The 16,216-nt window shown below is 35.1% G+C and overlaps 1 protein-coding gene across 4 annotated transcripts in view; it reads right to left on the reverse strand.

The window, feature by feature from the left end:
• Positions 1-16,216, reverse strand: part of ADAM32 (ADAM metallopeptidase domain 32) — a 144,279-nt gene that overhangs the window by 102,508 nt on the left and 25,555 nt on the right. For all 4 annotated transcript variants that reach the window (XM_039242496.1, XM_039242497.1, XM_039242499.1 and 1 more), the window contains exons 4-7: positions 14,060-14,135; positions 11,578-11,654; positions 10,130-10,307; positions 844-912 (exon numbers count right to left, since the gene is read on the reverse strand). In XM_039242496.1, coding sequence (XP_039098427.1) covers positions 844-912; positions 10,130-10,307; positions 11,578-11,654; positions 14,060-14,135 — 400 coding nt within the window. The remainder of the gene's footprint in view (positions 1-843; positions 913-10,129; positions 10,308-11,577; positions 11,655-14,059; positions 14,136-16,216) is intronic.

The raw sequence follows: 16,216 nt of genomic DNA on the forward strand, positions 1-16,216 counted from the left end.
TATAAAGAGCAAACTGAGGTTTCCTAGAGGGATTGTGGGTGGGAGGATGGCTAAATGGGCAAGGTGTATTGAGGAAGACACTGGTTGGGATGAGCACAGGGTGTTATACATAGGGGATGAATCACTGGGTTCTATTCCTGAAATCATTATTGCACTATATGTTAACTAACTTGGATGTAAATTAAACAATACAAATAAAGGGGTGCCTGGGTGGCTCAGTTGGTTAAGCGTACAACTTCAGCTGAGGTCATGATCTCACGGTTTGTGGGTTTGAGCCCCACATTGGGCTCTGTGCTGACAGCCAGCTCAGAGCCTGGATGCTGTTTCAGATTCTGTATCTCTCTCTCTCTCTCTCACCCTCCCCTGCTCACGCTGTCTCTCTCTCGCTCTCTCTCAGAAATAAATAAGACATTAAAAAATTTTAAAAAAAACAAATGAAAGAATTATGTAATTTTGAGTATTTGGCTTTTCTGTTTCCAAGTGTTTTCACTGTTCTCTCTATGACATGTGGTCAAAGATTTGGAATTTTTTTTTTAAGCTTTTTATTTATTTCTGAGAGAGAGAGAGAGAGAGAGAGAGAGTGTGAGCAGGGGAGGCTCAGAGAGAGACGGAGACACAGAATCTGAAACAGGCTCCAGGCTCTGAGCTAGCTGTCAGCACAGAGCCCGACGCAGGGTTCGAACCCACAAACCGTGAAATCATGACCTGAGCCGAAGTTGGACGCTTAACCGACTGAGCCACCCAGGCACCCCAAAGATTTGGAATTTTTAAGTTCCTTTCTTGCTAGGGACAATCATACATTCACACCAAATATTTAAAGCAAAGAAAAAGAAAAACACATACCAAAGATTTATCCACCACAATATGCATTTCTAGATAAAGCGGAATTAAATCTGGAACAGTTGATGATGACTAGAAAAAAGAAAAAGCACACTTAAAAGCATATAAAACTTTCATAAATTGTTTCATCTGAATTAAAATCATTTTTCTACCTTTCTGAGGAATAATTGACAAATAAATATGTATATATTTAAAATATAAAACCGGATGTTCATATATACACATATAGTAAAGTAATTGCTACAATCAAGCTAATTAACATATCCACCTCATATAGCGATCATTGTGTGTGTGTGTGTGTGTGTGTGTGTGTGTGTGTGTGTGATGAGAACATGTAAGTTCAACGCTCAGGAAAATTTCAAGTTTACAATATGCTATTTTTAAATATAGTCATATTACTGTATATTAAATCGCCAGAACTTACTTATATTGTATAAGTGAAACTTAGTACCATTTGACCAACATTTCCCCATTTCTCCCTGTCCTCAGGTCCTGGCAACTACCATTTTCTTCCTTGCCTTGAGTTTGACTATTTTAGAGAGCACATATAAGTGAGATCATGTATTACTTGTCCTTGTGTGCATGGCTTACTTCACTTAGCATAACATCCTCCACGTTCCTCCATGTTGTCACAGATGGGAAGATTTCCTCCTTTTTTAAGGATGAATATTCCATGGCATAAATATATTACAATTGCCAACAAATTGGGCAATCTGGAAGAAATGGACAAATTACTAGAAACATACAAACTACCAAAACTGAAACAGGAAGAAATAGAAAATATGAACAGACCCACCCATAACTAGCAAAGAAATTGAATCAGTAACCAAAAATCTCCCAAAAAAACAAAAAAGTTCAGGGCCAGATGGCTTTCCAAGGGAATTCCTCAAGACATTTAAAAAAGACTTAATACCTGTTCTTCTCAAACTGTTCCAAAAAACAGAAATGGAAGGAAAATGTCCAAACTCCTTCTACAAGGCTAGTATTGATTCCAAAACCAAAGACCCGACTAATAAAGGAGAATTATACGCCAATATCCCTAATGAACATGGATGCAAAAATTCTCAATAAGATACTAACAAAACAAATCCAACAGTACACTAAAAGAATCATTCACCACGATCAAGGGGGATGTAACGGTGGTTCAATACTTGCATATGAATCAACATGATACACCACATTATAAAGAAAAGATAAGAACCATATTATCCTCCCATAGATGCATAAAAAGCATTTGACAAAATACAGCACACATTCCAAATAAAAACCCTCAACGAAATAGGGAGACACCTTAACATCATAAAGGTCACATATGAATGACCCATAACTAATATCATCCTCAATTGGGAAAAACTAAGAGCTTTAACTAAATGGTCAAGAAGAAGACAAGGATGTCCATTATCACCATTACTATTTAATATAGAACTGGAAGTCTTAGCCTCAGCAATCAGACAACAAAAAGAAATAAAAGCATCCAAACTGGCCAGGAAAAAGTCACTTTCACTACATGCATATGACATGATACTCTATGTAGAAAACCCAAAAGACCCCACCAAAAAATTACTAGATTTAATACATGAGTTAAGTAAAGTTGCAGGCTAAAAAATCAATGTACATTAATTGGTTGCATTTCGAGATATCAATAACAATACAGCAGAAAAAGAAATCAAGGAATTGATCCTATTTGCAATTGCACCAAAAGCAATTAGATACTTAAGAATAAACCTAACCAAAGAGGTAAAAGATCTATACTCCTAAAACTATATAACACTTATAAAATAAATCAAAGAGGACACAAAGAAATGGAAAAGATTCCATGTTCATGGATTAGAAAAACATTGTTAAAATGTTGATACTACCCAAAACATCTACATATTTAATGAAAACCCATCTATATAACACAAGCATTTTTCACAGAACTAGAAGGAAAAATCCTAAAATTTGCATGGAACCACAAAAGACCCCAAATAGCCAAAGAAGAAAAACAAAACTGGAGGCATCACAATTTTGGATATCATGCTATATTATAAATCTGTAATCATTAAGACAATCTAGTACTGTCATAAAAGCAGGCACATGGATCAATGGAAGAGAACAGTAAAATCAGAAATGGACCTACGACTATATAGTCAACTAATCTTCAACAAAGCAGGAATGAATATGCATTGCAAAAAAGTCTCTTCAAGGAAGAGCCAAGATGGTGTAGAAGTGGGGAGTTCCGTACATTTCACTCACCCCCATCTCTCAAACAGATAAGGCCTGAAGCTGTAAGAACCCTTACAGAGGAAAAGGAGACCGAGTCCGCTGAGGAAACCATATAGTGGCTACCTCAAGAAACAAGCCAAAGCACACATGATGGAGAGTCTCAAATACCACTACGAGTAGAGAAATAAAATAATCAAAGTCTCAACAAGAGAGACCAAGAGACACCATTCAAAGAACACTTCCAGAACAGACAGGACCTGGACAGTCAAAGAGCCTTCTTTAATACAGCAGTACTCACAGGGGCAGCGTGCATAACAAGCTTTTAAAGCTAACAAAAGACAGAAAGCTAACCTAAATGATCAGATAGAAGAACTCTCCTCTAAAGAAATTCCAGGAAAAAATGACAGCTAAAGAACTGCTCAAAACAGATAGAGGCAACATAACTGAAGAAGAATTTAGAAAAATAGTCACAAAATTAATCGCTGGGCTTGAAAAAGGCAAGAAAGACATCAGAGAAACTACTGCTACAAAGACTATGGAGCTTAAAAATAGTTGTGATGAATTTAAAAATGCTATAAGTGAGATGCATAATAAAATGGAGGCGACCAACGCACAGATTGAAGAGGCAGAAAGGAGAATAGGTGAATTAGAAGACACAATGAAAGAAAAAGGAAGCCAAGAAAAAGAGAGGTAAACTGATCCAGGAACATGAAAGGAGAGTGCAAGAGCAAAAAGATATAATCAAATGGAACAGTATCCGTATCATAGGATTCCAGAAGAGGAAGAGAGAGGGAAAGGCACTGAAGGAGTCCTTGAACAAATTATAGCTAAGAACATCCTCAATCTGGGGAAGGAAACAGACACTGAAATCCAAGAGGCACAGAGAACTCCCCTCAGACGTAACTTGAATCTGCCCGACATATCATAGTGAAACTCGCAAAATATAAGGACAAAGAGAGAATTCTGAAAGCAGCTAGGGATAAAAGGGCCCTAACATACAAAGGAAAATCTATCAGAATGGTGACAGACCTATCTACTGAAACTTGGCAGGCCAGAAAGGAATGGCAGGAAACATTCAATGTGATGAACAGAAAAAATGTGCAGGCAAGAATTCTCTATCCAGCAAGCCTGTCATTCAGAATAGAAGGAGACATAAAAGTCTTCCCAAATAAGCACAAACTGAAAGAATTTGTCGCCATAAAACCAGCCCTACAAGAAATCCTGAGGGGAACTCTAAGAGGGAAATGTTGCAAGGAACACAAGGTACAAGAGACACTACCACAAGCATGAATCCCACAAAGGACACAATGACTCTAAACCCATATTTTTCAATAATAACACTGAATGTAAATGGACTAAATGCTCCAATCAAAAGACATAGGGGAGCAGAATGGATAAAAAAACAAAATCCATCTATTTGCTGTCTACAAGAAACTCATTTTAGACCTGAGGAGACCTTCAGGTTGAAAGTAAGGGGATGGAGAAATAACTATCATGCTACTGGAAGTCAAAATAAAGCTGGAGTAGCTACACTTATATCACAATAACTGGACTTTAAAGTAAAGGCAGTAACAAGAGATGAAAAAGGGCAATAATTACAGGCTCGATCCATCAGGAAGAGCTAACGATTATAAATGTCTATGGACCAAATACAGAAGCACCTAAATACATAAAACAATTAATCCAAACAGAAACCATCTTATGGATAAGAATGTGCTAATAGCAGGGGACTTTATATTAATACTTCACTTACAGCAATGGATAGATCAATGAAACAGAAAATCACTAAAGAAACAATGGACTTGAATGACACATTGGACCAGATGGATTTGACAGATGTATTTAGAACTCTACATCCTGAGGCCATGGAATTCCCTTTCTTTTCAAGTGCGCATGGCACATTCTCCAAGATAGATCACATACTGGGACATAAATCAGCCCTCAATAAATATAAAAGAATTGAGATCATACCATGCACACTTTCAGATCAGAATGCTATGAAACGTGAAATCAGCCACAGGAAAAAGTCTGGAAAACCTCCAAAAACATGGAGGTTAAAGAACACCCTTCTAAAGAATGAATGGGCCAATCAGGCAATTGGAGAAGAAATTAAAAATATATGGAAACAAATGAAAATGAAAATACAACAATTCAAACTCTGTGGAATGCGACAAAGGCAGTCCTAACAGGAAAGTACATTGCACTCTATGTCTACTTCAAGAAATTAGAAAAAGCGCAAGTACAAAATCTAACAGTGCACCTAAAGGAACTATAAGGGGAGCAACAAGAGTACCCCAGACCCAGTAGCAGAAGAGAAATAATAAAAATCTTGGCAGAAATAAACAATATAGAATCCAAAAGAACAGTTCAACAGATCAATGACACCAAGAGTTGGTTTTTTAAAAAAATAAACAAAATTGACAAACCTCTAGCCAGGATTCTCAAAAGGAAAAGACAGAGCACCCATATAGACAAAATCATGAATGAAAATGGACTTAGTACAACCAACCTCTCAGAAATACAAGCAATTATCAAAGAATACTATGAAAAATTATATGCCAACAACTGAGAAGAAATGGACAAATACCTAAACACACACTCACTAATAAAATTCACATGGGAAGAGATAGAAACTCAAAACAGACCCATAACTAGTGAAGAAACTGAATCAGTTATCAAAAATCTCCCAACAAATAAGAGCCCTGGGCCAGGTGGCTTCCCTGGGGAAGTCTACCAGACATTTAAAACAGTGTTAATACTCATTCTTCTCAAGCTATTCCAAAAATAGAAATCGAAGGAAAATTTCCAGACTCATTCTATGAAGCCAGCATCACTTTGATTCCCAAGCTAGACAGAGACTCAGAAGAAAAGAGAACTACAGGCCAATATCGTTGATGAATACGGATGCAAAAATCCTCAACAAGATACCTGCAAACTGAATCCAACAGCACATAAAAAGAATTATCCACCATGATCAAGTGGGATTCATTCCTGGGTTACAGGGCTGGTTCAATATTCACAAATCAATCAATGTGATACATCACATTAACAAAAGAAAAGATAAAACCCATATGATCCTGTCGACAGATGCAAAAAAAGCATTTAACAAAATACAGCATCCCTTCTTAATTAAGACCCTCAAGAAAGTTGGGATGGAAGGAACTTATTTAAACATCATAAAAGCCATCTATGAGAAGCCTTCAGCTAACATCATCCTCAATGGGGAAAAACTGAGAGCTTTCCCCCTGAAGTCACGAACATGACAGGGATGTCCACTCTCACCACCGTTGTTGAACAGTGTTAGCATCAATCATCAGACAACAAAAGGAAATAAAAGGCATCAGAATTGGCAAAGAAGTCAAACTTTCACTTTTCACAGATGACATGATACTCTACATAGAAAACCCGACAGACTCCACCAGTAGCCTACTAGAACTGATCTATGAATTCAGCAAAGTTGCAGGGTACAAAATCAACGTACAGAAATCGGTTGCATTTTTATACACTACTGGTGAAGCAACAGAAAGAGAAATCAAGAAATTGATCCCATTCACAACTACACAAAAAAACTTCATAAAATAGCTAGGAATAAACCTAACCAAAGATATAAGAGATCCGTATGACGAAAACTATAGAAAACTATTGAAGGAAATTGAAGAAGACACAAAGAAATGGAAAAACATTCCATGCTCATGGATCAGAAGAATAAATATTGTTAAAATGTCATTACTACCCAAAGCTATCTACACATTCAATGCAATCCCAATCAAAATTGCACCAGCATTTTTCTCAAAACTAGAACAAACTATCCTAAAATTTGTGTGGAACCACAAAAGACCCCAAATAGCCAAAGTAATATTGAAGAAGAAAACCAAAATGGGAGGAATCACAATCCCAGACTTTAGCCTCTACTACAAAGCTGTAATCATTAAGACAGTATGGTATTGGTACAAAAACAGATACATTGACAAATGGAATAGAATAGAGAACTCAGAACTGGACCCACAAATGTATGGCCAACTAATCTTTGACAAAGCGGGAAAGAGTATCCAATGGAAAAAAGACAGCCTCTTTAACAGATGGTGCTGGGAGAACTGGGCAGCAAATGCAGAAGAATGAAACTCATATCACTTTCTCACACCATACACAAAAATAAACTCAAAATGGATACAGGACCTGAATGTGAGACAGGAAACCATCAAAACCCTAGAGGAGAAAGCAGGAAACAACCTCCTTGACCTCAACCGTAGCAATTTCTTACTTGACACATCCCAAAGGCAAGGGAATCAAGAGCAAAAATGAACTACTGGGACCTCATCAAGATATAAAGTTTCTGCATTGCAAAGGGAACAATCAATAAATCTAATAGGCAACTAATGGAATGGGAAAAGATAGTTGCAAATAACATATCAGATAAAGGGCTAGTATCCAAAATCTATAAGGGACTCCTCACACTCCACACCTGAAAAACAAATAATCCAGTGAAGAAATGGGCAGAAGACATGAACAGACACTTCTCCAAAGAGGACATCCAGATGGCCCACAGACACATGAACGGATGCTCAATGTCCCTCCTCATCAGGGAAGTACAAATCAAAACCACACTGAGATACCACCTCACGCTGGTCAGAGTGGTGAAAATGAGCAAATCAGGAGACTCCAGATGTTGGCGAGGATGTGGAGAAACGGGCACCCTCCTGCACTGTTGGTGGGAATGTAAGCTGGTGCATCCCCTCTGGAAAACAGTGTTGAGGTTACTCAAAAAATTAACAATAGAACTTCCCTATGACCCTGCAATAGCACTGCTAGGAATTTACCCAAGGGATACAGGAGTGCTGATGCATAGGGGCACGTGTACCCCAATGTTCATAGCAGCACTCTCCACAATAGCCAAAACATGGAAAGAGCCTAAGTGTCCATCAACGGATGAATGGATCAAGAAGATGTGGTTTATCTATACCATGGCATACTACATGGCAATAAGAAAGAATGAAATCTGGCCATGTGTAGCAATATGGATGGAACTTGAGGGGGTTATACTGAGAGAAATAAGTCAGGCAGGGGACAGATGCCTTATGTTTGCACGTAAGGTGGATTAGGAGGAACTTAATGGAGGACTATGGGGGAGAAGAAGGGGAAAAATGGTTGGGGAGAGGGAGGGAGTCAAACCATGAGAGACTCTTGAATGCTGAGAACAAACTGAGGGTTGATGGGGGTGGGGAATAGGGGCTGGGGGATGATGGGGATGGAAGAGGGCACTTGTTGGGATGAGCACTGGGTGTTTTATGGAATCCAACTTGACAATAAACTATTTAAGAAAAATAAAATAAAATAGTAAAAAAAAAGTCTCTTCATCAAATGGTGTTGAGAAAACTGGGCAGCAACATGCAGAAAAATAAAACCAACCGCTTTCTTACACCATATACGAAAATAAATTCAACATGGTTGGAGTTGGAGAAAAATGAAGGTCGTCAAAAGGTACAAACTTCCAGTTACAAGACAAATAAGTTCTGAGAATGTAATGTACAGAAGATGACTATAGTTAATTATACTGTAATGTATATTTGAGAGCTGCTAAGAGAGTGAACTTAAACGTTCTCATCACAAGAAAGAAAACTGTACTATGTGGTAACAGATGCTAACTAGGCTTATTGTGGTATTCATTATGCAATATATGTAAATATCAAAACATTGTTATATACTTTGAATTAAAAAGATGCTATATGCCGATTACTTCTCAATAAAACTGGAAAAGCTTTTTTTAAGTATAAATAAATTTTGTAAAAGAGTCACAGATACTGAATGTTAAAAGCAAAAGCCACCTCCAAAGACAGGGTGTCCCACCATCCAGCCCTATATCTTCAAAAATACAGTAAGACGGATCTGGGCAGAGCACCAACACTGTCTACCATACTGGATCATCTAAACCACTGTAAATTATCATTCTAAATTCTTAGATGGAAAAATATTCAGTATTTAGTTAATGAAATTTTATATATTACATATATAACTAATACTCTGGTGCTGCATGTGCATTTCAAAATCCTGTTGAACCCTGTATTTTTTGGATATAGGATTAAAATATATAACAGAGACACTAAAATAATAGTGGATTAAACAATGAAATTTATTTCTCCCTTACATAAAAGTCTGAGGAGGTATGATGGTGTAGTCCTGTAAATTCTTCAGGAGTAAGGCTCACTCTACATGAATGGCATCATCATCATCCTAGTAGACTATGATGTATAAACATGTCCACATTGCAACCAGCAGGAAGTGAAAAGGAGGAGATAAGCTCCCTTCCTTTAGAATTCAATCCAGACATGACAGACATTATACCTGTTTACATATCATTAGCTATAACTTCCTCACATGACCCTATCTATATACAAGGGAAGTTTGAAAAATGTAGCCTTTTTTCACATGCCCAGCTAAATTGTGAGGGGTTTTGTTTGCTTTTTTAAACTGAAAGGAGATGGGAAAACATGCACTGGGAACAACTAACACTGCCACATGTCTTTTATTAACTATGCATGTTTATGCCACTTTTACTCAGAAAAAAATTTTATTTCACAATTACTTTTATGAATAAAATTAAAACATGAAATTATACAAGGTGAACACTTGAACAATTTACATGGCCATACAGGACAATATTGCTTCTGATATTTTAATTTTAATTTAGGCTATAATTTAATGCTGACTCCTTACTTATGAATGCAATCTTTATAAATACTGTCCTTATTAAATAACTTCTAGGACTACAGTCACAAAATCAGGAACTGAACTAAATTAAATTTATATTGAATACACACGAGTTAATTTTTAGAAAGTTATTAACATGTAAGAAAATAAGAATTAAAATAAAAACGGGTCATAAAAAAGTAAATGATCAATTGATGTAAGGAGAAAAAGGCAATGTATGGTTCCAAGGAAATTTTAACATTAAGTAAGATAAGGATGCTCCGAAGGAAAGAATATTTGCTGCAGTTATACAATAGCTTAATAGATTTATCTTATACATAAATTAAATTAAGCAATAATTTCCCTGAAAGTAGAAAAAAATATATATATACAAACTCACTTTTTCACTTATAAAAATGTTATAGTCCACTGGGTTTTGTTCTTTGCCTCGGTCATCTTCAGTATGAGATGCAAATTCACTGTTTCCATTCCTTAATTTATAAATAAGATGCTGAAATTCAACTGCAGATTCCAGAGGCTCAATTCCATAAGAAACATTTTCAAACTGCAGTATTCCTCTGTAAAATTAAGGATAAAAATGTTAAGTGCTTTCAATAAATTCTACATGATAAAATTCTGACAGAATCCAAAAGGAGGAGGAGAAGGATAAAGAATGTTTTTGAGCTCAGTATTTTGACCCATATTCTTTACATTTTGGAGATAACTCTGAAGAGAGAAAAATCTCCTGCAATCCACAAAACTAACTTTCCATTTCATTCTCTTTATAGTTATTAAAGCAGAAATTATGTAATCAGTTGCTAGTGTATATACTATATATAAGTATACAGCATTACAGTGATCAAGAAATTCCCTGTTCTCCAAGTCAGTGACTTAATGAAAGCAATAGTAAATAGAAATCTTAATGAATTTCTCTCTGCTTTGTGCTGCTTTTGAAAAATGATTATATCACCTATATAACAAAACTATATGTAATGGGTAATTTCATTTATAAAAATAAAAGCAGTAATTATGAAAAGAAATGTATTTTCTTTATGCACACACTGTGTAGAAGAAATTAAGAGTTTAAAGAGTAAACAACTTTTATAATTATTCTTCCCTGAAAACAGGTTACAGTTCAAGTAACTAAGTAGTTACTACATAACTTCCCAAAAAACAAATTTCAGGGTTCCATGTAACAAGCACTGAGGAACATTTATTTGTGAAAATAAGGAGCCTAGACTACAAAATGAAGGTGAAGAATTTCCTGACAGAATGGAAAACTCTAGGCATTAAGGAGGAAACCCTATAATTGTTGGAGTTTAAAACAGTGATATTATTAGAAAAATATGAGTACTATCTTAATAATTATTTCTTTATATAGAATTTGCCTCCTCTCCCGGAAGGTATTTTCCTGAAGAAAAAGTATGTCTTCTTTATCTTTATTTATCTTTATATCTTCAAACACTAAGCAAGTAGGTGATACATAGTAGGTATCAAAAATATTATTTGCTGAAAAAATAAGCTATCCTAAACAGCTCCTCCAACTTGCTCTAGTCTATATAATGTTCTAGTATATACATTCAGTTGTCATTTCTGTAGTTAAGTAAAATTAAGATGTAGATCAAAGACACTAGGAAATCTAAACCTTCAAGGAAGTTAGAAATGTCTCCAGTCAGCAAGGAAAATGAAGAGATACAAGAGAAGAAACATGTTTATTGAAGGATATCATTGCATCATCTCCACATAGGAATCCTCTTCCAGCTTCAAACAATATAAACATAACAGAGTCACTGCAGCCAAAAATCATTAACTATATTGTTCACATATCAATGATAGAAAATAAATAACCTCAATCCACTGCACATGCTGAGTGTAACAACAGAGGTGGGATATCCTTCAACATAACCCTGGTAGTAGCACTGAGCCTATGAAAGAAAACAAGTGAAGTGATTACTTAGGATTAACAAAACTTTCTAATGATTTCTTATTTTTATACTTGCTAGAACTTTCTGAGTATTCTCACAGGCTACATGGTTTATATCTGTATGAATAAATGACATTCAGAAAAAGTTTCCCTACATTTGTCCTTTCACTGTATTAACTACTCTTCTGATTAATACTTGAGATTATTATTTTATACCTTGCTTCCATATTATGTTAAGTTACTTTCTAATATATAAATTTAGGTCATCAATCAAAAGACAAAGATTATGGATCTGGATTTCTTTAAAAATATAACATTCTGCTAAAAAGAAACATCTAAAATTTAAAGGCAGAGGAAGATAAAAAACTAGAAAAAGATACACCATATCAACACAAACCAAAAGGATGATTCTGAACCTATGCTAATAAAGGAAAAGAAGACTTTAAGTCAAGAAGCATTACTAGTGATAGAGGGACATTTCATAATGAAAAAAATTCAACTGACCAGGAAGATATAAATATTCCAAATTTGTATTCACTTAATGCATAGCTTCCAAATACACAAGCCCAAAACTGAAAGAATAATAAAAATAGATAAATCTGTCATCATACTAAAAGATAACATTTCTGTCAGTAACTGATAAATCAAGCATTCAGAATCTAAAAAAGATTTAAATGGTGTGTTAGCAACCTAATGTAAGTAGAACAAAAACTGTAGAATACATTTTCTTTTTAAAGAACATGGAACATTTACAAAAATGAAACCAATTTCTAGGCCATGAAGCAAGACAAAAAATTTTAAAGAACTGAAGTCACACAAAGTTTGGCCTCTGACCACAGTACAATTAAGCTTAGAGATATAGCAAACATCAACCATCACAGGGAGAAAAAAAGGAAGATTATATAATTTCCAAGATACAGTAAATAAATTTTGGTGGAAATCGATGTAAGCTTTCTTTTTAAAACACTGCTTTATATTGGAACTCAGGGGAGGAAGAGGAACAAGAAAAATAAACTGATGGTCCTATCCAATAAAAGTGAAGCAACATGGTGTCCAAATTCAATCTCTCAACAAATTTTTGTTATGTGAACTATGTGCCAGGCATTTTTCTAGGCCCCAGGGTAACATCAGTGGAAAAAAAACCCAACAATATGAAAATCCCTGCTCTCATGAAAATTATATGCACTGGAGAAACAGAAATAGATAAAACATATGACACATCATATACCAATAATCACTTTAAAGAAAAATAAAATAGATAAAGTAAGAGAGTAGTAAGGGTAAGAATTCAATTTAAATTAGGGGTTAGTCAGGGACTAATAGAGTAATTTTTAACAAAGACCTTAAAGAAAAGGAATCTTGGGAATCTTGAGAAAGAGCAAGCATATGGATCAGAGAAAATATTAAGTGCAAAGATCTTGAAAGGGAAACATGTTTGGTATGCTGAAGAACAACAAGGAGACCAATATAACTGTAACAGAGTAAATAAGGTAGACAGTAACAGGAGATGAAGTCAGACATGCAAAGAAGCCCAGATTGTGTAAAAGTTGCAGGATATTGAAATGACTTCAGTTTTCACTTTGTGAACAAAGGAGGTCAGACTATGGAGGGTTCTGAGCACAAAAACAACATAATGTGTCCAGGCTTTAATACGATCTATCTGGTTGCCATGTTGAGAACTAACTGAAGGGATGGGCAAGGTATAGAAACAAGGAGATTATTCAGGAAGTTACAGCAATAATCCAAACATTTACTGGGAAAGCATAGTATCATTGGATGGAGACAGAAGAAGAGGGCAGATTCTGGCTATATAATTTAAAAGGCAATTATATTTATTGAAGGATGGGATGAGGGTTTAAAAAAAGTTTTAAAATGTATGATCTCGTGTCCAATAATATTTGTTTGCTTCCATTAGTCTTTAATTTATACTCATTTATTCAATAAAATATAAGCTAAATGCTGTCTATGTTCTAGAGAGAGCAAAGATTAAAAGCCTCAATCCATCTAGTTTGTCTTTAATTTACCAAGACTTTGGGAAAATCTAATAGGGAAATGAGGCAATAAATGGATCCTTAACTATATCATCTATAAATACAGTGTTCTGTATTAAGAAAACATACATTTAATGTATAAAAGATTTTAAGGGCACCTGGGTGGCTCAGTCAGTTAAGCATCTGACTCAATTTAGGCTCAGGTCATGATCTCAATGTTTGTGAGTTTGAGCTCAGCATCAGGCTCTGAGCTAATGGCATGAGACTACTTGGGGTTCTCGGTCTCCCTCTCTCTCTCTGCCCCTTTTTTGCTGGCACACACACACTCTCTCTAGTACAAATAAATAAATAAAATTTTTCAAAAAGCATTAAAAAAGATTTTAAAAATCTGTAAAATATAGAATTTAAACCTTACCTGAATATCTGAAGGATATGAATTTATAAATCCTTGATTATACACATAAACCATAAAATTATGTGCTAAAAAAATCCTGAATTCAAAAAATGAGAGAATATTAAAAGTTATTCTTTCTGAAGCATATAAAGCAGTGCTCAACAAAGTAAAGTAATACCCCCATGCCAAATCTGATCTACTCTGTCTTTATAAATAAAGTTTTATAGGAACACAGCCACAGCCATTAATTTGTGTATGGTCCATGGCTGCTTTCAAGCTATGACAGCAAAGTTGATACATTTTAATAGAAGTAGTATGATCCTCAAAGCCTGATATATTTACTATCAGGGCCTTTATAGTAAGTCTGCAAACCTGATAAAGGCAGTACTTTCTTTTGACATGAACATAATTTATAATCAAAGCTATTTGCACTCAAAATAATTTTTCTATTTTAATGAACTCCTTAAAGAAAATAAGAAGGGACTACAAGATGAAAGAAAAGGCATTGTAAAATTTACAAAGATATGAACTAGATAAAGGATTATGAGAAATTTCCATTCTTTTGTTATTTCTAAATTTTACTACCATGCATATATAATACCCTTATAATGAAGTAGAAGAGTATTGTGTAAGAGTCATATTAATCTAAGCACAGATACTGAAACTATAAGTACAACATTCTCTGGTATCATTGCCTATACTTATTATCCTATTTTAAGTATGCTTCCTCACCTCATGGTCACTCTTCAATTCAATGTAACATAAGCAAACTACCCACACTAGCTAGTCGGGAATCCTCCACTAAAAGTGATCTCATATAGGTTACTAATGACCCTCTAGTTGTCAAGTCCAAAAGGCAATTTAAAGTCAAGTAAAAGTACTCTGACATACACATACTGTTGACCACACTTCTCTTCTTTAAACCATCTACTCTTCAAATTCAATCATACCATTTCCACCTGATTTCCCAAATATCTTTCTGTCACTTCATCTCGGTCCTTGCTTCTTCCCTTAAGTGTTTCCATGGCATTCAATTCAAGGTTGTTTTTCCTTCTCACCTTTAATATTCACCCCTATCTCTACATATTTATCTTGTTCATTTCTGATGCTTCATTTATACCTACATAAATAGATGGCTTTGAAATCCATACTCACATTCTGAACTAAATCTAACTGCCAAATGGATACTTCTGGAATATGCCACAAGCACTTCATATGTAACTTTTCTAAAAATGAGCCCTTACTGCCCGTGACTCAGATCTGTTCCTCTTCTCTTTCACTGCCAAACCAAATCTCTGCTACCACTATATCCAATATTAGCTAATATTTTCCCTGCCACCTCAGTATATCTCAAAAAAAAAAAAAATCCCTACCTCTACAGACATAGCTCTGCTTTTCATTATTTCTCATATAAGTTATTTGAAATAACTTCCTAGTTGTCATTACACTGTTATAATAATTATGCAAATAATTTCCCAAACAATACACACATGCTCTACCCATCTCCTAAACTCCAGTCCCTATAATGCTTACCACTGTTTATAGTCCTGAGAAGATGTTCAAATGCAGTGTGAGTTCTCTCACTTTCCCTCTTACACACTTGAAAAGATCTTTGAGTTGTCATTTATCATATTCTTCTTCCCTACTGTCTAAAGGAGTAGGTTAACTCTTCTTTGACTTAATGTTATTCCTCAGCATTTTATATAAGGAATCATTTGTTTATATATCTCTCTCTAAGAAAATTCCCTTCAGACAAAAAAACTGTTTCTTGTTTCTTAAAAACCATTCACCTCAGCCCCTTTCTTCCTTTCCTGACAAACATTTTTGAAAAAATTATTTACCCATACTACTTTACATTTCTTACAATCCACCTCTCCCTCGTATCATGTAGTTTAGTTCTATAACCAAAATTTAACTGAAACGATCCTGCTGAAAGTCACAAGTTAATTCTAAGCCAATTTTTCTCAACTTTATTTTCATGAAAGAATTAAATCCTACAGAAAGTTATTTCAATTATTTTCTCAATTCCCTGAAGGATGGTACAGAGCTAGTACTATTTTCTAGAAGCTATACACCAGTTCTCACAAGTATGTAATCTAAATTCCATTTTAAATTCTTTATTCCATATCCCTACTCTTAGGCCTGGCTCCCTGATCAAACCCTAACTGATGCAATTCT

Source organism: Hyaena hyaena, unplaced genomic scaffold, assembly GCF_003009895.1.
Source record: "Hyaena hyaena isolate Hyena2069 unplaced genomic scaffold, ASM300989v1 scaffold_215, whole genome shotgun sequence".
NCBI classification, from domain to species: Eukaryota; Metazoa; Chordata; class Mammalia; order Carnivora; family Hyaenidae; genus Hyaena; species Hyaena hyaena.